The sequence below is a fragment of the Periplaneta americana genome, chromosome 7 (genome assembly GCF_040183065.1).
Source record: "Periplaneta americana isolate PAMFEO1 chromosome 7, P.americana_PAMFEO1_priV1, whole genome shotgun sequence".
In the NCBI taxonomy this organism is placed as follows: Eukaryota; Metazoa; Arthropoda; class Insecta; order Blattodea; family Blattidae; genus Periplaneta; species Periplaneta americana.
The window spans coordinates 90837950-90859315 of record NC_091123.1 but is presented as its reverse complement, the minus strand read 5'-3'; the positions used below and the strand labels follow the sequence as shown (position 1 = coordinate 90859315).

At 37.0% G+C, this 21366-nt stretch overlaps 2 protein-coding genes across 7 annotated transcripts in view; one reads left to right on the top strand and one right to left on the bottom strand.

The window, feature by feature from the left end:
• U4-U6-60K (U4-U6 small nuclear riboprotein factor 60K) overlaps positions 1-4992 on the top strand; it is a 76184-nt gene extending 71192 nt beyond the window's left edge. For 3 of the 6 annotated variants that reach the window (XR_011333073.1, XR_011333074.1, XM_069831035.1), the window contains one exon: positions 4558-4992. The gene's annotated coding sequence lies outside the window, so the exon portion shown is untranslated. Of the gene's footprint in view, positions 1-3901 lie in introns of all 6 variants that reach the window. The other 3 variants (XR_011333071.1, XM_069831036.1, XR_011333072.1) reach the window with 2 other exon arrangements.
• The window catches only part of LOC138703283 (facilitated trehalose transporter Tret1-like), a 129365-nt gene continuing 108540 nt past the window's right edge, over positions 542-21366 (bottom strand). Inside the window, exons 3-4 of the mRNA XM_069831034.1 lie at positions 12685-12899; positions 542-4819 (exon numbers count right to left, since the gene is read on the bottom strand). Coding sequence (XP_069687135.1) covers positions 3698-4819; positions 12685-12899 — 1337 coding nt within the window. The 3' untranslated portion in view covers positions 542-3697. The remainder of the gene's footprint in view (positions 4820-12684; positions 12900-21366) is intronic.

Genomic DNA, 21366 nt, shown 5'->3' with positions numbered 1-21366 from the left:
TCGATGTGCAGTGAACTTGAGTAACTGTGGCAGTGTCTAGGCAGAAGCAACGCGTCCGGAAGTCTTGGGTTCGACGTGCAGTGAACTTTATCCGGAAGTCTTGGGTTCGACGTGCAGTGAACTTTATCTGAAAGTCTTGGGTTCGACGTACCATGAACTTGAGTGAGTGAGCTAGAAGAACTAGCCAGGGCAAATGAACTGAACTGAGAACTGGCAGTTTTGTTTTGTAAATAGTGCTTTGTGAACATTAGTTGAGATTAGGAGTACATTGTTGTTCTCCTCAATAATTCACGTGAGTTGTCATTGTTGTCCTGTGGAATCCAATAACGACTACTGTATTGAGTGGAATATCCATTGTTGACGGGTGTGTGGTTGAAAGCTAGGAATAACAGAAACTTGACAATCTAGAACAATATGAAATATACAAACATACAAAAACACACCCCCAGCACTTCCTGAACACTCAACTCAATTTTAAAACACACATGCACATTATCAGTTCTCACAAATTAACAATTCTGGCCAAAAAAAGTTCAGTAAAGAAAGTTACAAGAGGATACTTTATTCTTTGCTGTAAAAAGTAATAATATTTATACAATTACAACATCATGCATGTTTTTATAATTCACAAAAGGACTGCCTTATGTTCCAGCTTTATAAATATGTTAAAAAAATAGTTGATTGCTTTTAAACATTGGTATTTTATTATATGTGAAATAGGTAGTACAGTGAAATCGCAGCATAACATACATAAAAAATACTATTATTTATACTTTATTTTGAAAAGTATGTTATAATGGGAGAAAAAAAAAAGAGAAAGTTTTATTCAAACAAAGTTGTTTTGATTTGACATTTGATAATGCAAAGCTATTCCACAACATATCTTACAAGCAAACATTGTCATGGGGACAAATAAAAAAGTCTAGAAAGTAAAATTTCCTGGGGCCATTTACAGAAAGAAAACACAATTTCACGGAAAAATTTATTGCAACAGATACAGCAATTGATGAACTATTTTTCAATATATTCACCACCAGAATTGAGATATTTTTCATATCATGGGATCAACTTTTGTATCACTGTGTCGTAGAAGCCTGCTGCCTGGGTTCAGAACCAATGTGTGACAGCTGTCTGCACCTCTGTTGATCCCATGATATGATAAATGCCTCAATTCTGGTGGGGAATATGTTGAAAAATAGCTCAACAATTGTTATATCTGTTCCAATAAATCTTTCCATGAAATTGTTTTCTTTGTTTTCTTTCTGTAAACAGCCCCAGGGAAACTTACTTTTGGGGCGGCTCATGTAATCACGCTCGAGTGGCCAAAATTTTTTTTAATATTATTAACATGGTAAAAGAAAAAAAAAAGGATGTTTGCTTGTTAGCTTTCATTACTGCAGCTGTGTTTACAGTCCGTGTATGGTTCGAAACACTCTCAAGAAACCCACTACACCTATACAAAATATACATATCACTCAATTTTAAAATTATAACACAAAGAAAATATTTAAGTTAAAAAAAAAGTTATTATATACAACAAATAATATACACATGGTACCGCAGTAGGATCAACAGAATTTGAAGTAGTGCTTAAGTTTACTCTGGTTTGTTTTCCTCACTAATTTACCTTCTACAAACTACACTGGCTGCTTGAACGCATCCGATGGCTGTTTATACTGCCTGCTCATAAGACCATTCTAACAATATTTTCGCTGAAATGGTAGGTGGCAGCACCAAATATACTGTGTTCATCCGTATATCTATTCTAAACTATGAAAAAAAAACGATGTTTTATCTATTTTGTGCCAGTGTGACATATTGAAGTGTGTTAGGAATAATAACCATCAGAAACTTGTGTCAGAAACTCTTGTGGATAAATTCGTGAAACCTCTACTTAGCGATGTAAGTAAGTTCAATACAGAAAAAGTTTTCTGATTTTCTTGTTCTTTCAAGAGCAAAGAATATAATGAATTAACGAAGAGGAAGAAGAAGCTATTAGAGTCTTGAAATAAAGTAATATTTTAATCACATACTACAAAGATAAAGCATAGAACCTATATCCACAAGTGATTTCACTAGTCATTAGGAGCTGCCATCTAGCGACAATTTTTTTCTATTCATGTTACATGTTTGACCATTGAGTAGGCAGTATAAGCAACCATGGAATGCATGGATGTGTTCAAGCAGGCGGTGACAAACTATTGAACTTCACCCAATGACATGAGAAAATAAAATTCAACGCCTCTAAAGTTATTGCTCAACTCACTACAAACCTGAACCAAATTGTGTCATCCCCCTTGCTGATTCCTGACCAAAAGTTAAACATCATTAATCAGATATCTGGCTGCAGCTCATATATCCCCTGAAATGTGTATCATTGAAGGATCTAACTGCAAAATTTCTAGCTAACATCGATAAAATTACCTGTAGCTCTGTTAAAGAAATCATAGGATTACCAACAGACATCCCTGATGCCATGATATATGCACTGCAAAAGTTAAGAGGTCTAGGAGCTTTTAGAGCTCAGTGAGAAGCATTTCTTCAGCACATAAATGTGTGTCGGCTGCTTATGGATGAAAACAGTCCTTATATTGTTGTTACCTGAAACCTTCAAATTGATCAGAGTATTAGTCACTTACTCCTTTGGCCGGACTAAGTTAAAGATTTTCATCCAAAATGTTTGAGAAGAAGACTCCTTTAAGAAATGGAGTGAACTGCCTGCCACTGTATTTCCAACAAGAAGAGTCTCTCCTGCAGCCAAAGGACTGAAGCGATCAAAATGAGCTGCAACGTTATGCCAGTCAGAATCTTCCCAAGCAGAAGCCTTGGTACTATACATTGCAGAAGATGCGGTGAACAAGAAACCTTAGCTCATATACTGATTTTTTGCTGGAAGGAAGAATTACTAAGAATTGACCGTCATAATAAAATTCGCTCAATGATTGCCAATGAACTTTGCTGTGCTGATATGTATGAGGTGTACGAGGAAATTGGGTGCCTATCAACTGAAAGATCAGATATTGTTATAGACTGAAAAAATATCGACTTTAAAGATAGTGAAATGATCACAAGTAATGATAACGTAAAAATGAAATATCTTTGCATTATAATGTATGGGATTTTAGTGTGTTTAAAAATACCGTAATGTATGCAAAACTGAAAAAGTATTTCCGATAACGAAAAAGTGGTTTCTGGCATGCTGTCGTGTATATACATTGTGTGTTTGTATTTTCTTCTAATCGTTTCTGTTAAAGGAAAGTTATTCGTGAATAAGATACAGTAAACCATATATACCCTAAATTATTGTAGAAAAATTATTCTTATAATGTAGAAATGCTGGTAAAATCGTGAAGTAGATTCTAGTTGATGACGATTCAGAAGAGTTTATTTCACCCACTGAGTGTAGCAAAGTGAAAAGATGATTTTTTTCAACTGATGCAGTGACTTAACTGTGAATTTGCTGGCATTACAATTACATAGCAATTATTAAATTTTTGTCTTGAAAATTTCACAGACTTATTTCATTTCAACATCAGTTTGGACGGTATGATGAGAGTAATCTGTACCTACATAACTAACTATTCAGTAACAAATCAAGATGCACTGTTTGACTTACAAAAACAAATCCACAATGTTTCTAATTTCACCATCAGGAATAATTAATTTTAACAGCAGCAATATTACACTCAACAATAGATTAATTTTTTCTCTTTTCTGTTGTAATGTTAGTATCAGCATCTTCTGGAGTCGTATTCATTTCTTTTAATGATGCGATTTTTGTACTTTTTGCTGTAGAAGTTGCAATTTCTTTCTTGGTCTCGTGTGCTTTTTTTGATATGTCTGTCAATTCAAATATTTCCTCAATTTCTATAAGTGATTTACCCTTTGTTTCTGGAACTAGGAAATAGACAAAAATGCAACTGGAGAAGCACACAGCAGAGTACAACATAAACGTTCCATCCTTTCCTATAGAAGTCATGAGATCATGATAAGTTTTTATAACAATAAATGTCATTCCAAGATTGAGAGATCCAGCAATTGAACTGAGAAAGCTTCTTTGCTTCTCTGGAATCAGTTCTCCCATAAGTAGAAATGGAATACTGCAGTATCCTAAGGAGAAGCCTACCATGAATACCATAAGACTGATGAGTGGTAACAACCCCAGACCCTCAGCCATGTTGTTCTCCTGCAAGTAGAAGTGTGTACTCAAAGCTGCAAGAGCCACACACATGAGTGCTCCTGATCCAATGAGCAGTGGTTTCCTTCCAGCACGATCCACAACAAAAAGAGACAGGAAATTTGCAACCAATTGTACCAAACCAACTATAATAGTAGCTAAATGATCATTCACTTGACTTCCAGCTGAGTGAAAAATAGATACAGTGTAGAATATTATAGCATCAATTCCACTGACTTGTTGGAATATCAGTAAAACGAAGGTAAGTGCAAAAGGAAAAAGAACAGGGCGACGAAAAACTTCATTTATGCTGAAAGCACCTTTCTGATTGGAAACAATTTCTTCGGAACTGATAATATACACAGGACTTTCTGTTTCAGGATTGCGTGGTGGGTGATGTAACCACTTCATTGACTTCTCTGCATCTTCAATTCTACCTCTTGAGAGCAGCCATGCAGGAGATTCGGGTAGTGGTATCATAACGATCAGTAGAAGAGCTGGGAAAATTGCTGATGCCCAGGCCAGTTGATTCCATGGCAACCAAGCACCCATTACATAAGATAAGAGAATACCAGTTGCCATGAATAAAGCTGGCAGGCATCCAAGAACTCCGCGGATTTCGGCATGTGAACATTCACTGACCTGAAAATAAAGGAAGAAAATTTTGTATGATTTCATCTTGCATAACATAACATGATTTAATCTGTGAGACCTTTTTCATTTCTAAAGCAACCACATGTATATGTTGAAATTGTGAATTAAAATTGTTGTACACACCAAAATAAAATATAAAAGCATTTTGAATGTAAAATTCACATTTTCGCCATTTTGAGTCTTTCAGATTAATTTCTATCAAAAGAACTATACAAGGTGTGATAAAAAGGTATGTCACAACTTTAGGGAAACATTCCTCATATGTAGAGCATGTTATGTGAACATGGGTCCAGAGACACTTTTATTTCCTTGTTAGAGATGTTTTTCTGCAACTCTGCGTACATTTTATGATGCACGAGGTAGTTGATGGAATGCTATCATAGTTATTGTGTAACAACCACCTCATACCAGAACAGTCTGATTACATGTAGGCACTCTTATTTACCTTTGATTAAAATATAATTACATTATTGTAATTATTATTATTATTACATTATTGTAATTATTATTAATGAATTTAAATACTATTATAGTCACAATCATGCCATGGTATAAAAGAAAAATTTCACAACCTCGAGCGGGAATCGAACCTGCGACTTCCTGTTCTCCGGTCAGGCGCGCTACCACTGAGCTATCGAGTTCGTCTCAGCTAAAGACTTGGAATTATCCTTTCATACTGGCGACTCTGTTATAGAGTACTGTCCATAGCGTCTGATCTAGTCAGCACTGCTTATGGGTTGAAAGAAACTTTTACAAATGTAATCTTCATCTTACGCTGTTTGGTGACGTATACACGTCCGTTGATGTGACATATTAATGAATTTAAATACTATTATAGTCATAATCATGCCATGGTATGAAAGAAAAATTTCACAACCTCGAGCGGGAATCGAACCTGCGACTTCCTGTTCTCCGGTCAAGCGCTCTACCACTTAGCTATCGAGTTCGTCTCACGCCAAACACTTGGAATTATCCTTTCATACTGGCGACTCTCTTATAGAGTACTGTCCATAGCGTCTGATCTAGTCAGCAAGCCTTTGGCGTGAGACGAATTCGATAGCTCAGTGGTAGAGCGCCTGACTGGAGAACAGGAAGTCGTAGGTTCGATTCCCGCTCGAGGTTGTGAAATTTTTCTTTCATACCATGGCATGATTGTGACTATAATAGTATTTAAATTCATTAATATGTCACATCAACGGACGTGTATACGTCACCAAACATCGTAAGATGAAGATATAGTTATTATTACGTTATTGTAATAATTATTACAAATGGGTGTGAAAGTAATGTACCGGACATTCTGTTTCTGTGTGTTTCCCACAGTTCTGGTGCTCAGTGTATGAAGTGCAATATACATGATAGCTGTGATGACATTCCACACAAAAGCAAAATAGCTTGCATATCATATAAAGTATAAGCAGAGTTTAGAAAAACAGCTCTAACAAGGCTATATAGCATTAAGCTTTGGTTTTTAACAGCCACACAGTACCGCCTGTGTGAGCACGATGCAGCACAGCGTGAAACCAGAAGATTGATGTGTGTGTGTGTGTGGCATGCACTGTTGTGATTTTTCACAGGCTGTCATTGTGTGCATCTCTCTAGAATATAATGTAAAATTGATTTATTGCCACTATTGAAGTCATTACTCAAGACAGATTTGTGGTACCGGTATTGGCTGTGTTGCTCACATTCTTCATAATGTGGTGCAGGCCATCTGTGATGTATTATTGGTTCATATTGAAGCTATGTTGGATAAAATACTTCCCCCCCCCCCCACATTTTTGCAGTTCGGTTAGAACAATTTGAAATACCTTTGTAATTTCGTGGTAGTAGAGTACCAACAGATACTTCATAGCATGAAAACGAGATGGCTATGTTAAAAGCAGCAGTAACAAGAATAATTGGTATGTATGAAAGACTGAAATCGTATTTTCTTTCCTAGAAAATATGCCCCATTCTCTTGAAATCAGTCATTAGTCTCTTATGGCTTACTTTTGTCCTGAGCCAATTAAAACATTTGCTTTGAGTGTTATGAAAATAGAAAGAAAAATCTATGTGATGCCTAGTTCTTCAGCAACTAGATTGCCAATATATGTACCAAGTAAAATTAGGAGCAGAAAATTACAGTGTTTTCAAACACTGAGCCCACAATCACTTGAGAGAACTCGAAGATGAAGAGTATTTGAAATTGGAAGTAACTTTTATGACACTTTTATTGAATATTTAGAAAAATTATATACGTTTTTTGAAAGTTTTACAAAGTTTCAGCTGAATTACATTAGAAATTCGCTAAGTTGGAAAGAAATACAAGTGTCAGTTCATAGGCTGATAGTGTGGATCAAAATATTGTGAATGTTATATCAGAATATAAACTATTTGATGATGTCAGTCATGTTATAAATGTGTTTGAAAGAAGAAAAATGAATGGAATTCTGATACTGATCTTGGAGAAAAATGATCTGGCATATTTAAAAGTCTTAGTAGTGAAAATATATCTTTTAAACTTTCTCTTATGTTGAATCCGAATCACGTTAAGTGAAGTGGGTAGGCATTAGGCACACACATGTTAGCAATTCTAGGAATCAATACTGGAGTGGAGAGGATATTTTCGGTAATAAATTCTCTGTGGACAGATAAAGAAAAGAGGTTCCATATGACACAATCAAAGCCATTGTCGTATTGAAAACTAATTTTCAAGATATTTCTTGTTACGAATTCCACGAAATTCTATTACAAAACCCTAAGCTCTTGAACGAAATACACTCAACTGAAAAATACAATAATGCAAATGCCTCATCTCACATTAGCTTCATCTTGCTAAATTAGTAATAATCATGTTAAACAATGTGTTGATGTTTACGTAAGTATTTCTTTCTTGTGAAATTAAAATATTTTTTTATTTACTGTGACTTATAAAAGAAGCAGATTATGTAATAGTGCTAATATGTAGATTATGTAATAGTGCTAATATGTTTTATTCATTATTTTGTCCACACCTGTGGAGTAACGGTTAGCGCATCTGGCCGTGAAACCAGGTGGTCCAGGTTCGAATCCTGGTCAGGGCAAGTTACCTGGTTGAAGTTTTTTCCGGGGTTTTCCCTCAACCCAATTTGAGTAAATCCTGGGTAACTTTCGGTGCTGGACCCTGGACTCACTTCACCGGCATTAACACCTTCATCTCATTCAGACACTAAATAACCTAAGATGTTGATACAGCGTCGTAAAATAACCTACTTAAAAAAATTCATTATTTTCTCGCCATTTTCACTAGAATTATGATATAGTATGTATTTAAATCATTTCAAGGAAACATTTCAGGAAAGTGTCTCGTTTTTTGAGATTCTAAATTAGATTACCCTAACTTACCCTCCAGTTAAGCACATTCTCCATCCACACCAGGTGACTACACTAAGGTTTCCTGAGTGTCCAGATTTTGAGCAGACAACCCCACTCATCCCTAGATCAGCCCCCTCTGTGAGTCACTATCTGGCAATTAGAAAATGCTATGAAATGATAACGAATAGAAATTAGGTGGAATGATGTGACGCCTAATTTGAGGAAATGGGAAAACTCCAACTGCGACCTTGTCCGCCAATTTCCAGGCATGACTTGGATTCGAATCGGTACTGCATGCGCGACCACTTATAAGGGAACCTTCTTTCATGGTGAATTGAAAAGACGGTAATGCCGTATATTTTTGGAAAGAGGGGGTAAAAATAAGTCAGTAGGTGAAATTTTTCTGCCTGCGCTCCATAGAGACAAGAGTTATGGGACTGTAAATTTAACATAAAAGTCTGTGGGAAGTGACTCAATGTGCACACTTAAAGGTTAAAATGAAGTTGTTTTCGAAGTCACTGCATTGCAAACGTGATATTACAGCTGTTGTGCATTTGCATTGAAACATTATGGACATCGATCTTCGTGAAATGAAGAAATGCTGGGCGAAAATACTTGCGAAAGCATATCCATCATATCTGTCTTCCGCATATTTGATGAACCAGAAGCATCTGATTTGATGTTGTATGGGTCAGCAGGTTTATATTTAAAGAACTTTCTCTGTCATTCAGCTGACACGAGATATATTAGGGAGAAGATATGTCCATCCATGGAAATGACTGGAATAATCATTTAGGAGTGTGTCGTAGCAGCCTCTGATCCTAATGTGGCATAAATCGTCTTCCTTCATTTGAAACGCAGAGTTCGCCTGGAGTGAATCTCTATTTCAAATCGACTTTGATCAGTGTTGAGGATCTGGCGAGGACTGAAGCCACGATCGATGTACAACTGCTTCATCTTCAACACAAAATTGTCCGAATTCTACTTCACCTCTGCCTCTTTTGATGCGAAATTCCTGCTCACATTATATGTCGCAGAACGAGAAACGATATGATTGCGCTGCTTGAATCTCCATACCCAGGAGTCAGAAGCTCTGAAGTTAAGACGGTTATCACTATCAATTTGAGCCTTCACCTGTAGGCCTGATAGTTCTGTCATGAATGATAGCATTTGTACTTCACAATTGTTTGAAATGCTGCAGAACCATGGCATTAATGTCAGCTATTCCAAGTTTCTTCTTATTCTTCTTTTTCTTCACTTTTGCATCGTAATCGTAAAGAATCTTCTGTGTGATGAGAGGGAATCGATTTTTTACAGAAGTGAAGAACCGTCTCTTTCTGCTGACTGTATCGTCGAGCGCTTTTTGCTTGTAATCATCGTCTGATTCTTTTAGGAGAGGGAGCTTAAGAAGACGTGGTGGTTTGCGAAGATGTTTTCATCTCTTCAGCGTCCTCTGCTTTCTGGCCATCTTATTGGCGTTCCATCATTGGTTCATCTTCGATGTCACCATAAACTTGCTGCTCGTCTTCCACGTCCAAATTTGGTGTCTCGTCAATAAGGAGCGACGTGTACGTTTCCACGCACTCCGGTTCGACCTTTAACTCATCCCTCAATTGATTTAACATCCAGATGTCTGCGAATGACGGTTTAACGTACTGGTCCCAAACTCGCGCACCAGCATCCTGTATATGATACAGATGGCAACAATTACTTGTCACGCACCCCAACAGACCACGATTGAGAAATAAAACTTTAGATTGGAGCTTTAATGTGTAGTAGCGTCAACATGCATACCCTTCCGTGAGAGGAGAAGAGCTGGCTTACGAATTCGTACGATGAGAGGCGAGGAGTGTTTGATCAGTGATCAGTCACACAGTCTGAACACAAATCAGACATAAGAGTAGCTACAACAGCAGAATTAGCTCGAGCAAGACCTGTCTTTTTGTAAGATGAAAGTAGATGGCTGCCTCCTAGAGATAATACGCAGTACTATTTAAAACGCACAACAGCTATTTCATCTCGTTTGCAATGCAGTGACTTCGAAACAACTTCATTTTAACCTTTAAGTGTCCACATTGAGTCACTTCCCACAGACTGTTTCGTTAAATTTACAGTCCCATAACTTTTGTCCCTATGGAGCTTAGGCGGAAAAATTTCACCTACTGACTTACTTTTGCCTCCTCTTTCCAAAAATAAAGTATACGGCATTACCGCCTTCTCAATTCACCATGATAGAAGGTTCCCTTGTTAGACATCACAGGGATACCAACTACAGTAGTTAACTTAGCAAGGCTCTCTTTGATCACCGTACTTCACAAACGTCGGGTTCAGAAACTGAGCTGCACACGTCACGAATTTCATTATGCCGTATTTGGCAAATTAAAATATACTAGGGAGTTTAATAAGTAATGCAAATATTTTTTTTTTCTCATTCAAAGTTTGTTTTATTACAAATTCAAATATACCACATTATTCCCCAATTAATTGGCTACAAATAACTATTTTTCCACATAGTCTCCATTGAAATCTATGGCCCTATGCCACCTATGCTGATCTAGGGACGAGTGGAGTTGCCTTCTCAAAATCTGGATGCTCAGGAAACCTTAGTGTAGTCACTTGGTGTGGGTGGAGAATGCACCTAGCTGGAGGATAAGTTAGGATGACCTAATTTAGAATCTCAAAAAAGGGACATTTTTCCGAAACGTTTCCTCGAAATTATTTAAATATGTACTAGATCATAATTCTAGTGAGAATGGTGGGAAAATAATGAATGAAACATATTAGTACTATTACATAATCTACTTATTTTATAAGTATTTTCACAGTAAATAAAACTATTTTAATTTCACAAGAAAGATGTTAGAGCCTGCATGGCATCTCAGTACCATTCAACTGGTCTTTCTCTCAGCCACGTCCTGACGTCTCTTATGACCTGCTCATCATCATCATATCGCATCCTTCAGGGGACCAAACAAATGAAAGTCAGATAATGCGAGATCCGGACTGTAGGGCGAGTGAGGAAGGACTGTCCACCCAAGTTTTGTGATTTCTTAACGATTGCGCACGCTTATGTGTGACCTCGCATTGTCATGGAGAAGGAGAATTTTGTTGACATCTTTATGGGGATGAACACGCCTAAATAATCTCTTCAACTTCTTCAGAGTCTTGATGTAAACCTCTGAGTTTATTGTTTCACGAGCTGGCAATGTGTCAATCAGAATCACTTCTTCAGATTTCCAGAAGACTGTAGCCATAACCTTCTGGCTAAGGGTCCTGATTTGAACTTTTTCTTAGGGGAATTTCTGTAATGCCACTCAATGGATCGTCTTTTGGTCTCAGGCTCAAAATGGTGAATCCGCGTCTCATCCCCTGTGACAATGTTGGATAAGAAATCAGTTTCAAGCAACTCTGCACAAATAGTCCTTCTTTGTTCTTTATTGTCGTCAGACACTTAGGGACCCACTTGGCACAAACCTTTGAATAGCCTAAGTGGTGGATAATTGTGTGAACACTACACACAGAGGTGCCGATTTGTACAGCAAGTTGTTTGGATGTTACTTGTCCGTCGTCCGGAATAAGTCTATCTGTGCTTTCAACTGTCTCCGGTATTACAGCAGCATGTGGTCATCCTGACGAGGAAGATCTGACAGACGCTTTACCTCGTTCTATTGCTGACACACTGCTAACCCAACAACTGACAGATTCCTATCCACTGCTTGATCCCCATAGACATGTTGTAAGCGCCTGTGAATGTTTGCAATGGTTTCCTGCTCCACAAAGAGAAATTCAGTCACAGCTTTCTGCTTTGTACGTGTTTCACGTGCAGTCGCCATTTTAAAACTATACTACATCACAGCCATCTAACAGGAAACGGCGAAACTATATGACGAAATGCAGGAAGCTTTAAAGCTGTAAAATTTCGTTATTTTCCAATGAAAGGCAGCCGAGAAAAAAATGATATGCATTACTTATTGAACCACCCACGTACTTTCATTTATAGTAGATGTACGACACATATGCAGAATAGTATATAATAATAAAATTTGGACAGTTAATAAAAATATTAAGCAACATAGCTCGCTAATAGCATAAAAACAATTCTAGATGTTATTTTAGAAGTAATAAAGAGTTAAAATTCAGTCTGTAGAAAATTATAAATATATGGATTGAATACTTGCAGAGAATAAAAAATAATAGAATTACAATATTGACGTAAGAATATTAGTCCGGTAGTAAGATAATGAGGCTCGTCCTAGGAAAATGGAATCTTTGAAGTTGGAACAGACATTGGGCCTATTATTTCATGTTGATGATTATGATAATGCTGACAATGACGAATTTTATTTATTTTCTCAAATTGTCTCTGAAGACGTCAGAAAGATACTTGTAAGTCAAGGAATACTGTTTATGTCAGAAGTTTGGAGCAGATAGGATAATTATGCCTACGTCGTATTATAGCGTAATAATAATAATAATAATAATAATAATAATAATAATAATAATAATCCCACACTTACATATACAGCAGTTGATGGAGTTACAAGTCCAACACAGAAGCCGGTAAGAATTCTGGCAAAAAGAATAATCTCATAAGTGTTTCCAAGTGCAATGAGCAACCATCCTGTTACCCATAGTGGGGAGCTCAACATCAGGGTTCGTCGGCAGCCTCCTAATTGCATTAGTGGGCCAGCACATAAGCTTCCAACGAAAGCACCAACTGGAGGTATAGAGCCTGTAACACAACAGAAGAAGCACACGATTTGATCTAGCACTCACATCTCTGTCTCTAAAATTATAAGTTTTGTTATTTTTAATAATTATTACTAAGAAAATTTACGCATAACATTACTTATTTTCTTTTTTTTTTTTCTTTTGAGCCCTTTTTTTCTGAAAGAAACATATATACGGGGATTACTTAAGACAGAAATTTTTTATCACTGTTAATAATATAACTGCTGGCACGAAACCGTAACAGATCCACTGGGATCTAATACATAAAGGCTCATGATGTTGGTAATTAATGATATAGCTTTGCTATTTTCACACTCCACCCTTTCGGAACAACTCCACCCTTTCGGAACAACATGTCCATTTTATACAAAATGCCGATCTTTCTCTGGAGCTTTAGATGACATCTAATCAAGAATTTGTATGTAAAACTTGGAACTTGTGTTTTTGTGTCACTTTTTGCGACTGCTGCATGGGAGCTGTCATTGTACAAATATCAAACGCTATAGATCAAACAATGATTATAAAAGTTGGGATGATTTATGATGTGATGTTCGTGTTTATGATTATATATTTAAATTAATTACTTAATAAAGAGTAGGGCCTATACAGTTTTTAGATTATCACATGCGTCTGTGTGTTTTGGTTGCTTAAATTTTGAACTCGTGAGTCATTTTGAGTGAAACGTAAAGGGTTACCGGTACCAGATGTCCCCGAGTTCGAGGACAGTTTCTTATTTTTTGTTGTCTCCGAAATGTTTCTGGTTTTAACTTTTTAAAATTCGAACTTTTTTTTAGTTATATACACATACCCAAAAGAATGGAGAAAATTACACAATGTAGAACTGCACGCATTGTATTCTTCACCTGACATAATTAGAAACATTAAATCCAGAGGTTTGAGATGGGGAGGGCATGTAGCACATATGGGCGAATCCAGAAATGCATATAGAGTGTTAGTTGGGAGGTCAGAGGGAAAAAGACCTTTGGGGAGACCGAGACGTAGATGGGAGGATAATATTAAACTGGATTTGAGGGAGGTGGGATTTAATGACAGAGACTTGCACAGGATAGGGACCGATTGCGGGTTTATGTGAGGGCGGCAATGAACGTGTGGGTTCCTTAAAAGCCATTTGTAAGTAAGTAATACACATACCCAAGAATCCAAACCAACCTGAAACTTACAGAGGGAAATTTCATGTAGCAACTAAAGATAATGATAATACGAGGTACTTTTGGCCTGGCACATAGATGACAATGAAAACATATCAACAACAGAGCCCATATCCACAGACTAAGGTCAACAATGCCGCCGTTGTTCGCGGCCAGTTTACATTATTTCAAGCACCAAAAACCATAATTTTCAGTTGACTACATTTAGTGTAGTTTAATTTTGAAGTTAGTGCGCTGAACAGAGTGGCAAAAATGGAAAGTATTGAGCTTTATGCCATCATTAAATACAGTGTGTTCGCTTCCCCCTGCGACCAGGCGATGAACAGCAAGCACGCAGAGCAGCAATAATATAGCCTACCAACGTACTGCCACCCATGCTTAAGAATCACTCAACAGCTGTCCATCATTTTGCAGTCAGCTGACCTAATTGCGTTCTGTTTCAACACTCAGTTTGCTTTACTGAAGCACTTTAAAAAAACGCCTCAAGTCCACGCGTGGTGGTTTCCGTGAGCAGTCAGAGCTTCAGCGTGTGAATGGAAATTTTATCAGAAGATGTGAAGAATGCATCAATGCAGATGGACACCACTTTCAGCATCTTTTGTAACACGGTTAGTACTCAAGTGATAACAATAAATGAGTAGGATAAGCTTGAGGATTGATATACGTCGCTAACTAATGCTCCGCGCTTGCTGGCCCGGCGCAGGGGGAAGCGAACGCACTGTATATCTTAATAAGGGAATAAGTCCAACAGAAATTAAAGCAGGCATGGATGTTACACTAGGGGAATCCGCTGCAGTGTTCTCGACTATGAGAAAATGGGCGGCACGCAACGAGTTAGAAAGAGATTCTCTTTCTAACTCGTTGGGGGCACTATTTAAACATGGGCCAGAGAGTGTGGAAGACGACTCCCGCAGTGGACGTCCAATAACAGCATCAAGTGAAAATAGTAGAAAAAATCCACGATATAGTGTTGAATGATCGTCGGCTGAAAGTTCGGGAAATTTGCGAGTTTATGCGCATCTCAAATGAACGGGTGCGCCACATCTTAGTCAATGTCCAGGCCTGCAGAACCCGTAAGTAGGGGAAACATGACGTCAGCCTCACTCCACTTCTATTGGGGTTGATTGACTTCTACGTAGAGTTGTTGACATTCTTCGGATGTGGGAAAGTCTATCAGTGGCGGCACTGTAATTAAAAAAAAAAGATTGTAATGAAGTCATTGTATTTATAATGCGTTATGTCGTTTCAAGGTTTACGATTATGCTAGATTTTCTGTCGGTAGTTTCATTGAGATTTCTTTGCACCTAGCCTGCTTTAGATTTTCCAAAACTTTCCTCCTTTAATCACCTACGGAAACATAAATTTGTAGCACTTAAGTAATGAACCTTGAAAGTTAATATAAATGTCATCATTCATTTCAATACAAAGTGAACACAATGAGTGATATACTTAATTTAACAATATATAAATAAATAATCAATATACAAGAGATAGGTTTGGAAATCCCGAAAAAATAAAGTAGGCTATATGAGCCGTTCAGAGCAAAAGTGTTGTAAGGCAAAATTGGCTAGTAAGGTTTAAAGTAAGAATTCTGTAAAATACAGCGAAAAATAGCAATTAATATGACCTTCCTATCCACTGACTATTAATAGTTTAAGTAAATTGAATATTAATTGCTACTTTGCGCTGTATTTTACAGAATGTTTACTTTAACCCTGTTTACCCATTTTTGACTTAAACCACTTTTGCTCTGAACGGCCCATATGATGATGTCTCGTGACTAGACTATTGTACAAAACGAAAATATAAAAATTGAAATTTATCCTTTGAAAAGGTGGAAAAATTCAAATATCTTGAAGCAGCAGTAACAAATATAAACGATACTCGGGAGGAAATTAAACGCAGAATAAATGTGGAAAATGCCTGTTATTATTCGGCTGAGAAGCTTCTGTCATCCAGTCTGCTCTCAAAAACCTGAAAGTTAGAATTTGTAAAATAGTTATATTACCGGTTGTTCTGTATGGTTGTGAAACTTGGACTCTCACTTTGAGAGGGGAACAGAGGTTAAGGGTGTTTGAGAATAAGGTGCTTAGGAAAATATTTGGGGTTAAGAGGAATGAAGTTACAGGAGAATGGATAAAGTTACACAACGCAGAATTGCACGCATTGTAGTCTTCATCTGACATCATAATTAGGAACATTACATCCAGACGTTTGAGATGGACAGGGCATGTAGCATGTATGAGCGAAACCAGAAATGCATATAGAGTGTTAGTTGGGAGGCCGGAGGGAAAAAGACCTTTGGGGAGGCCGAGATGTAGATAGGAGGATGTATAAAAATGGATTTGAGGGAAGTGGGATATGATGGTAGAGACTGGATTATTCTGCTCAGGATAGCGACCGATGGCGGGCTTATGTGAGGGCGGCAATGAACCTCCGGGTTACTTAAACCATAAGTAAGTAATCAATATAGGCCTACAGTTCGTAATAATGAACTTACCCGAAAGTTTGTCTATTCCATAATTCTTAATATGGACTTTGTTGAAATGCCGTTTAATATCGAAATGACGAGTAGAAATAAATTGGATGGGACACAGTAAACAAACAATTCTTTCGTATTCTTCAACAACAAAATAATGATATTCCCATTTCCTTTGGAAGTAGTATTTTTTCATGGGTTTAGATTTTGCTATGTTCCAGTTCTCTTCAAACTGCAGTACGCGTATTGTATACCTGCCGCCGCTAGGATGAATGTTGATAGGCCTATATCTGAGCTCAACTAAAACGTGGAACCACACTGGTAGAAAAAGTGGGTGAGGTAGAAGGGGGTAAGAAAGCAGTCGCTCTGAGGAGCTACAGTTCTGCAGGTCTGGTCAATGTCTTAGGCCACGGTCGACTCTAGTCTACTAGAGTAGACCGTGCTTGGGCATGTTCAAGGTCTCCACAAAGTGGGTTCTGTGTTTGTTAACACCGGAACAAAAGCTAGTCCGATGTCAAATTTCGAGGGATTGTCTAGCTCGATCCGAGAAATATACACCGAAATTTTTAGGCTGTTTGTGACCACTGATGAAACCTGGATCCACCACTACATACCAGAGACAAAGTAGCAATCTAAACAATGGAACCACAGTGATTGCCCGTCTCCAAAGAAAGCAAAGGCTGTAGTCGGCTAGGAAAGTCATGGTGTCCGTATTCTGGAATTATTTTAAGGGGATAGTCATGAGTGACTATCTAGAAAAGGGAACAACAATAACCGGAAAATATTATTCAAATCTCCTGCAGCAACTGAAAGGAAAAATTCGCGAGAAGAGGCCGAGTACAGTCAAAAAGAAACTTTTGGTTTATCATTAACATTCTCGTCAAATGAAGAAGTTATCGCAGCAGCAGAAGGCTTTTTTTGCAGACCTGAGGAATCTGTGTACAAGGAGGGTGTAGCAACATTGCAGCACCGGTGGAACAAGTGTGTGAATCTCAGGAGAGATTACATTGAGGAATAAAGATTGTTTCAGAATAATCCTAGTTTAATTTCCATGTCAGTGTATGAACTTTTCAAAGAATCCTCGTACAAGCAGTTAATCGAATTATTCGTTATCGTTAATCGAAATGTTATGCATCGGTATATTGAAATATGTCAAGTTCCTGTTTAGGAATTTTATTCCGATACTTTATCCCAGACGTAGCTGAAGCATCGCAAGCGTGTGTTTCTAGGAGTTTGTTACCAAGCGGAGCAGTGCATACTGGAAGATGTCTCTATCCAAAAAACAGAAATGTATTATTTCAGATACTTTTTTGAGAGTTTCCATTCCTTTACCACGATGCAAATAATTACTCTTACATTGTGTGCTGTATGTAATTCTTCATCCAGCGTTGCATGTAGTGGAAGAACATTGAATATTACGCTATACAGAAACAAAAATGCTTTGAGTTCGTGAGTTCTTAAAAAGTGTCTTGTTTTTAAGTCAGTTTTACCTAAAGCTGAGGAACTATAAATCGCTTTGGCAGGAGGAAAGTTCGCTTTTCATACATAAAAAAGAACATTACCTTACTTTCAAATCAATGGATTACACGGTTCTGTATACAGTATATTTCTTCTGTATATATTTCAACTAGACTGTGGCTATAACTGAGACTTTATAGTACTATTAAGATTTTTTTCTCGTTTGACATGTTCCATATTCTAGCTGTGAAGCGATGTACGAATGCATGAATACTATGGAATATAAATAAATACAAAGTCTTTCATAAGTAACGAATCTATCGAAAGAAATAACTACTTTGGATAATTTTTTGGAATGATGTTCATCCTCACGAGAAAGAACTCTTCTCGATACCGTACAGTCGAGAGAAAGCTACTTAACGTTATTTACAAGAGAAAAATTGCTGCCTGGTTTGAACTTGGAAACAGTGTCGCTCAAATTAAGCGTTTATTCCGTAGATGAAGTGTTTCCAGGCAGGTGGATCGGTCGCACAGATCCAATCCGTTGGCCTCCACGATCACCTGATTTGACTTCTTTTTCTGGGGATTTATCAAGGATCGTATCTATGCGACTAGGCCACTCACTATTCCTGAATTAGTGGAACGAATTGAACACACGATACAAATGGTTATGCCTGACATGCTCAGAAGAGTCCATGAAGTGTTGATACATCGCTTACATTTGTGCATTCAGCAGAACGGAAGATATTTTGAAAATTATACATCATAATTTGTCAACAATTGAAACTGTTTTTACATTTATGTGTTTTAATAAAAGTTTAAAACACTAACCATTTTTTCGTTTAATAGCTCTGGTGCAAGGGGAGCGGGTGTTTGTTTCCAAATCGACTGTACGGCACAGGGCAGATTTCTTCCTCGTGAGGATGAACTTCATTTCAAAAAATTATCCAAAATAGTTAATTTTTCGATAGACTCGTTACTTATGAAAGACCCTGTACAATGCAATACAGTGTAAAGAGATTATTTACAAAAAAAAAAAAACCTTATTAATAGAGGAAGTATTACAAATATAGAATACCATTTTATTTTTTTCGTTTGGAACCTATATGTTTTGAATACTGAACATAAAGTATCGTCCTGTTTATTGATGAATGTCCCTGTGAATGGTACTCCGGACATGTAAGTTCGTAAGATGTTATAAAATGTTTGAAAAAATAATAATTTCCGCAAAATGTAACATATTTTCTTAACAAAAATGGAGGTATAGATCCAGAAAAAAAATGGGCCGCCTAATTTTACTGAGTTCCAGATACAACGCATTGCGCATGATTAGTAAACAAGAGCGCCTAAATGTATGCTATTTGTAGATAGTCTTGCGAAGCTTGTTGCCTACATTCAGGAGGACTGCTACCAAAAGTCAGTCCACATTTTATTTCCGTATCTGAACAAATATGGAATACTATTAACAAGTTACAATATTAACAAAACTGCAAAGTCAAAATGGCCTCTACTAAGAAAAGCACAGAACAAGTATTCAGCATCTTCATTAGAAGTTATTTTCCCCAACCGTAATACTGAATCCAGATGAATAGTCACTCACACCTTTTCTCGAACTTGTTTCATGGCTTTTTGCATTGCCTTTTCATTCCATTGTTTTCTAAGTTTGTTGGAAGGTGAGGTTTACCCTCCTCGTAAAGGTGCCAACACTAGTAACGAAACAGAAAACCAGGGTATAAAGATGAAATACTAGATTTCATATTTGCGACATACTGATGTTGTAGATCATAGCCTCAAAACATGTCATAATTTAAAAAAGAAATCAATTAAACATACTTTGCTATAAACGTAGATTATTTCTCTTTAAGAATATATTATATAATTAATATTTCTAACATTTAGGAGTAAGAATGAATATTCATTCAAGAAAAGAACTTGCCGCCAAAATTTTCACTTTCCTCGAAAACGCAATAATGATAAACGTTTCAACAGTTCAGCTTCTAACTGCGAACTAACACATTCCCGCGAAAGAAAGTATCAGTGCGTAGGAGAATACAACTCGTCGCAGGTCGTATATCACACTATTTCATAGTTGTACCCCTATGTCATAATTTTAACACTTACTCAATACATTTATATTGTATTCAGAAACATAAAACTCAGAAAGACTGAACATAAATAAATTTACAATAATTTTATATTTCCATTTCGTACAATGTTCTGGTCACGAAACATAATCATGTACTTTGTTTTTTTTTTTTCGTGATTTATTTGCAGACTACCGCGTTACTTGCTTCAAGTAAAATTCTCGTGTTTTCCCTAATAATTTTTTAATTTTCTCCTAATAATATTCAGATCATTTGCATAGAGAAGCAGCTGATGTAACCCGTTTAATTCCAAACCCTCTATTATCCTCTATTTCCTAATGCAGGCGTCTCAAGGTCAACGCATGAAAGTTGTTACAGGGAGCAAATGTAGATAGCGTAGTCAACAGAAGAGATAAGCGCAATCCCGAAGATAGCCGATCGTTGATTCATATTACAAGCATGAGCGAGCTAAGTTGTAACTGTCGCGGGAGAAATGCCACAAAGCTGCACTTTTGAGTTGTACTGTCACAATAGACGGTTATTTTCGGAAGGAATAAAATTTCTTAAGGAGTTTGTCTGGTCTCAAATTCTTTTCTCAAGTCCTTCAGTACTTCATTACATTTGTTACACTGGACTTGATTCAAATTAGGTAACAATTTTAGATTAATAAAGTGGTAACAGTTACCCACTCCCACAATTTCACTTTCCCTATGAAAGCTTTTATTTCTTCATACATTTGCGGTAATAAGGACATCCTTTCCTCGGAGATGGACACAACATCGTAGCGGTTGCAGATGTTTATTCAAACGTCGCGGTCAATGACGTCATCCGGAGATACACGAACTGCTCCCGCATCTTGTTCCACTTTTACATACAAAAAATAGAGAGAGGAGGAAGTGCTCCGAGGAGGCCCTATTGAGACGTCTGTCCTAATGGCATATTCAAGAGCATAGTTAAAAAGAAAAGGTAATACTACATCTTCTTGTTTTAGCCGCATGAATTTGAAAAGCATCAGACAGAAACTGGTCTATACAAATTCTGCTGTACGTTTCACTGAGACACATTTTAATTAATCGAAATAATTTCTTGGGAGTACCAAATTCAATAAGACTATAATATAAAATTTCTATATTAACTGAGTCATATGCCTTTTTGTAATATATGAATAATTGAAGTGCTGTACCCTTATTTTTTACTCTCATTTTTTCTCCAATGTCTGTCGAATGCAAAAAGTCTGATCAGTAGTCGATCTATTACGTCTAAAACCACACTGATGAT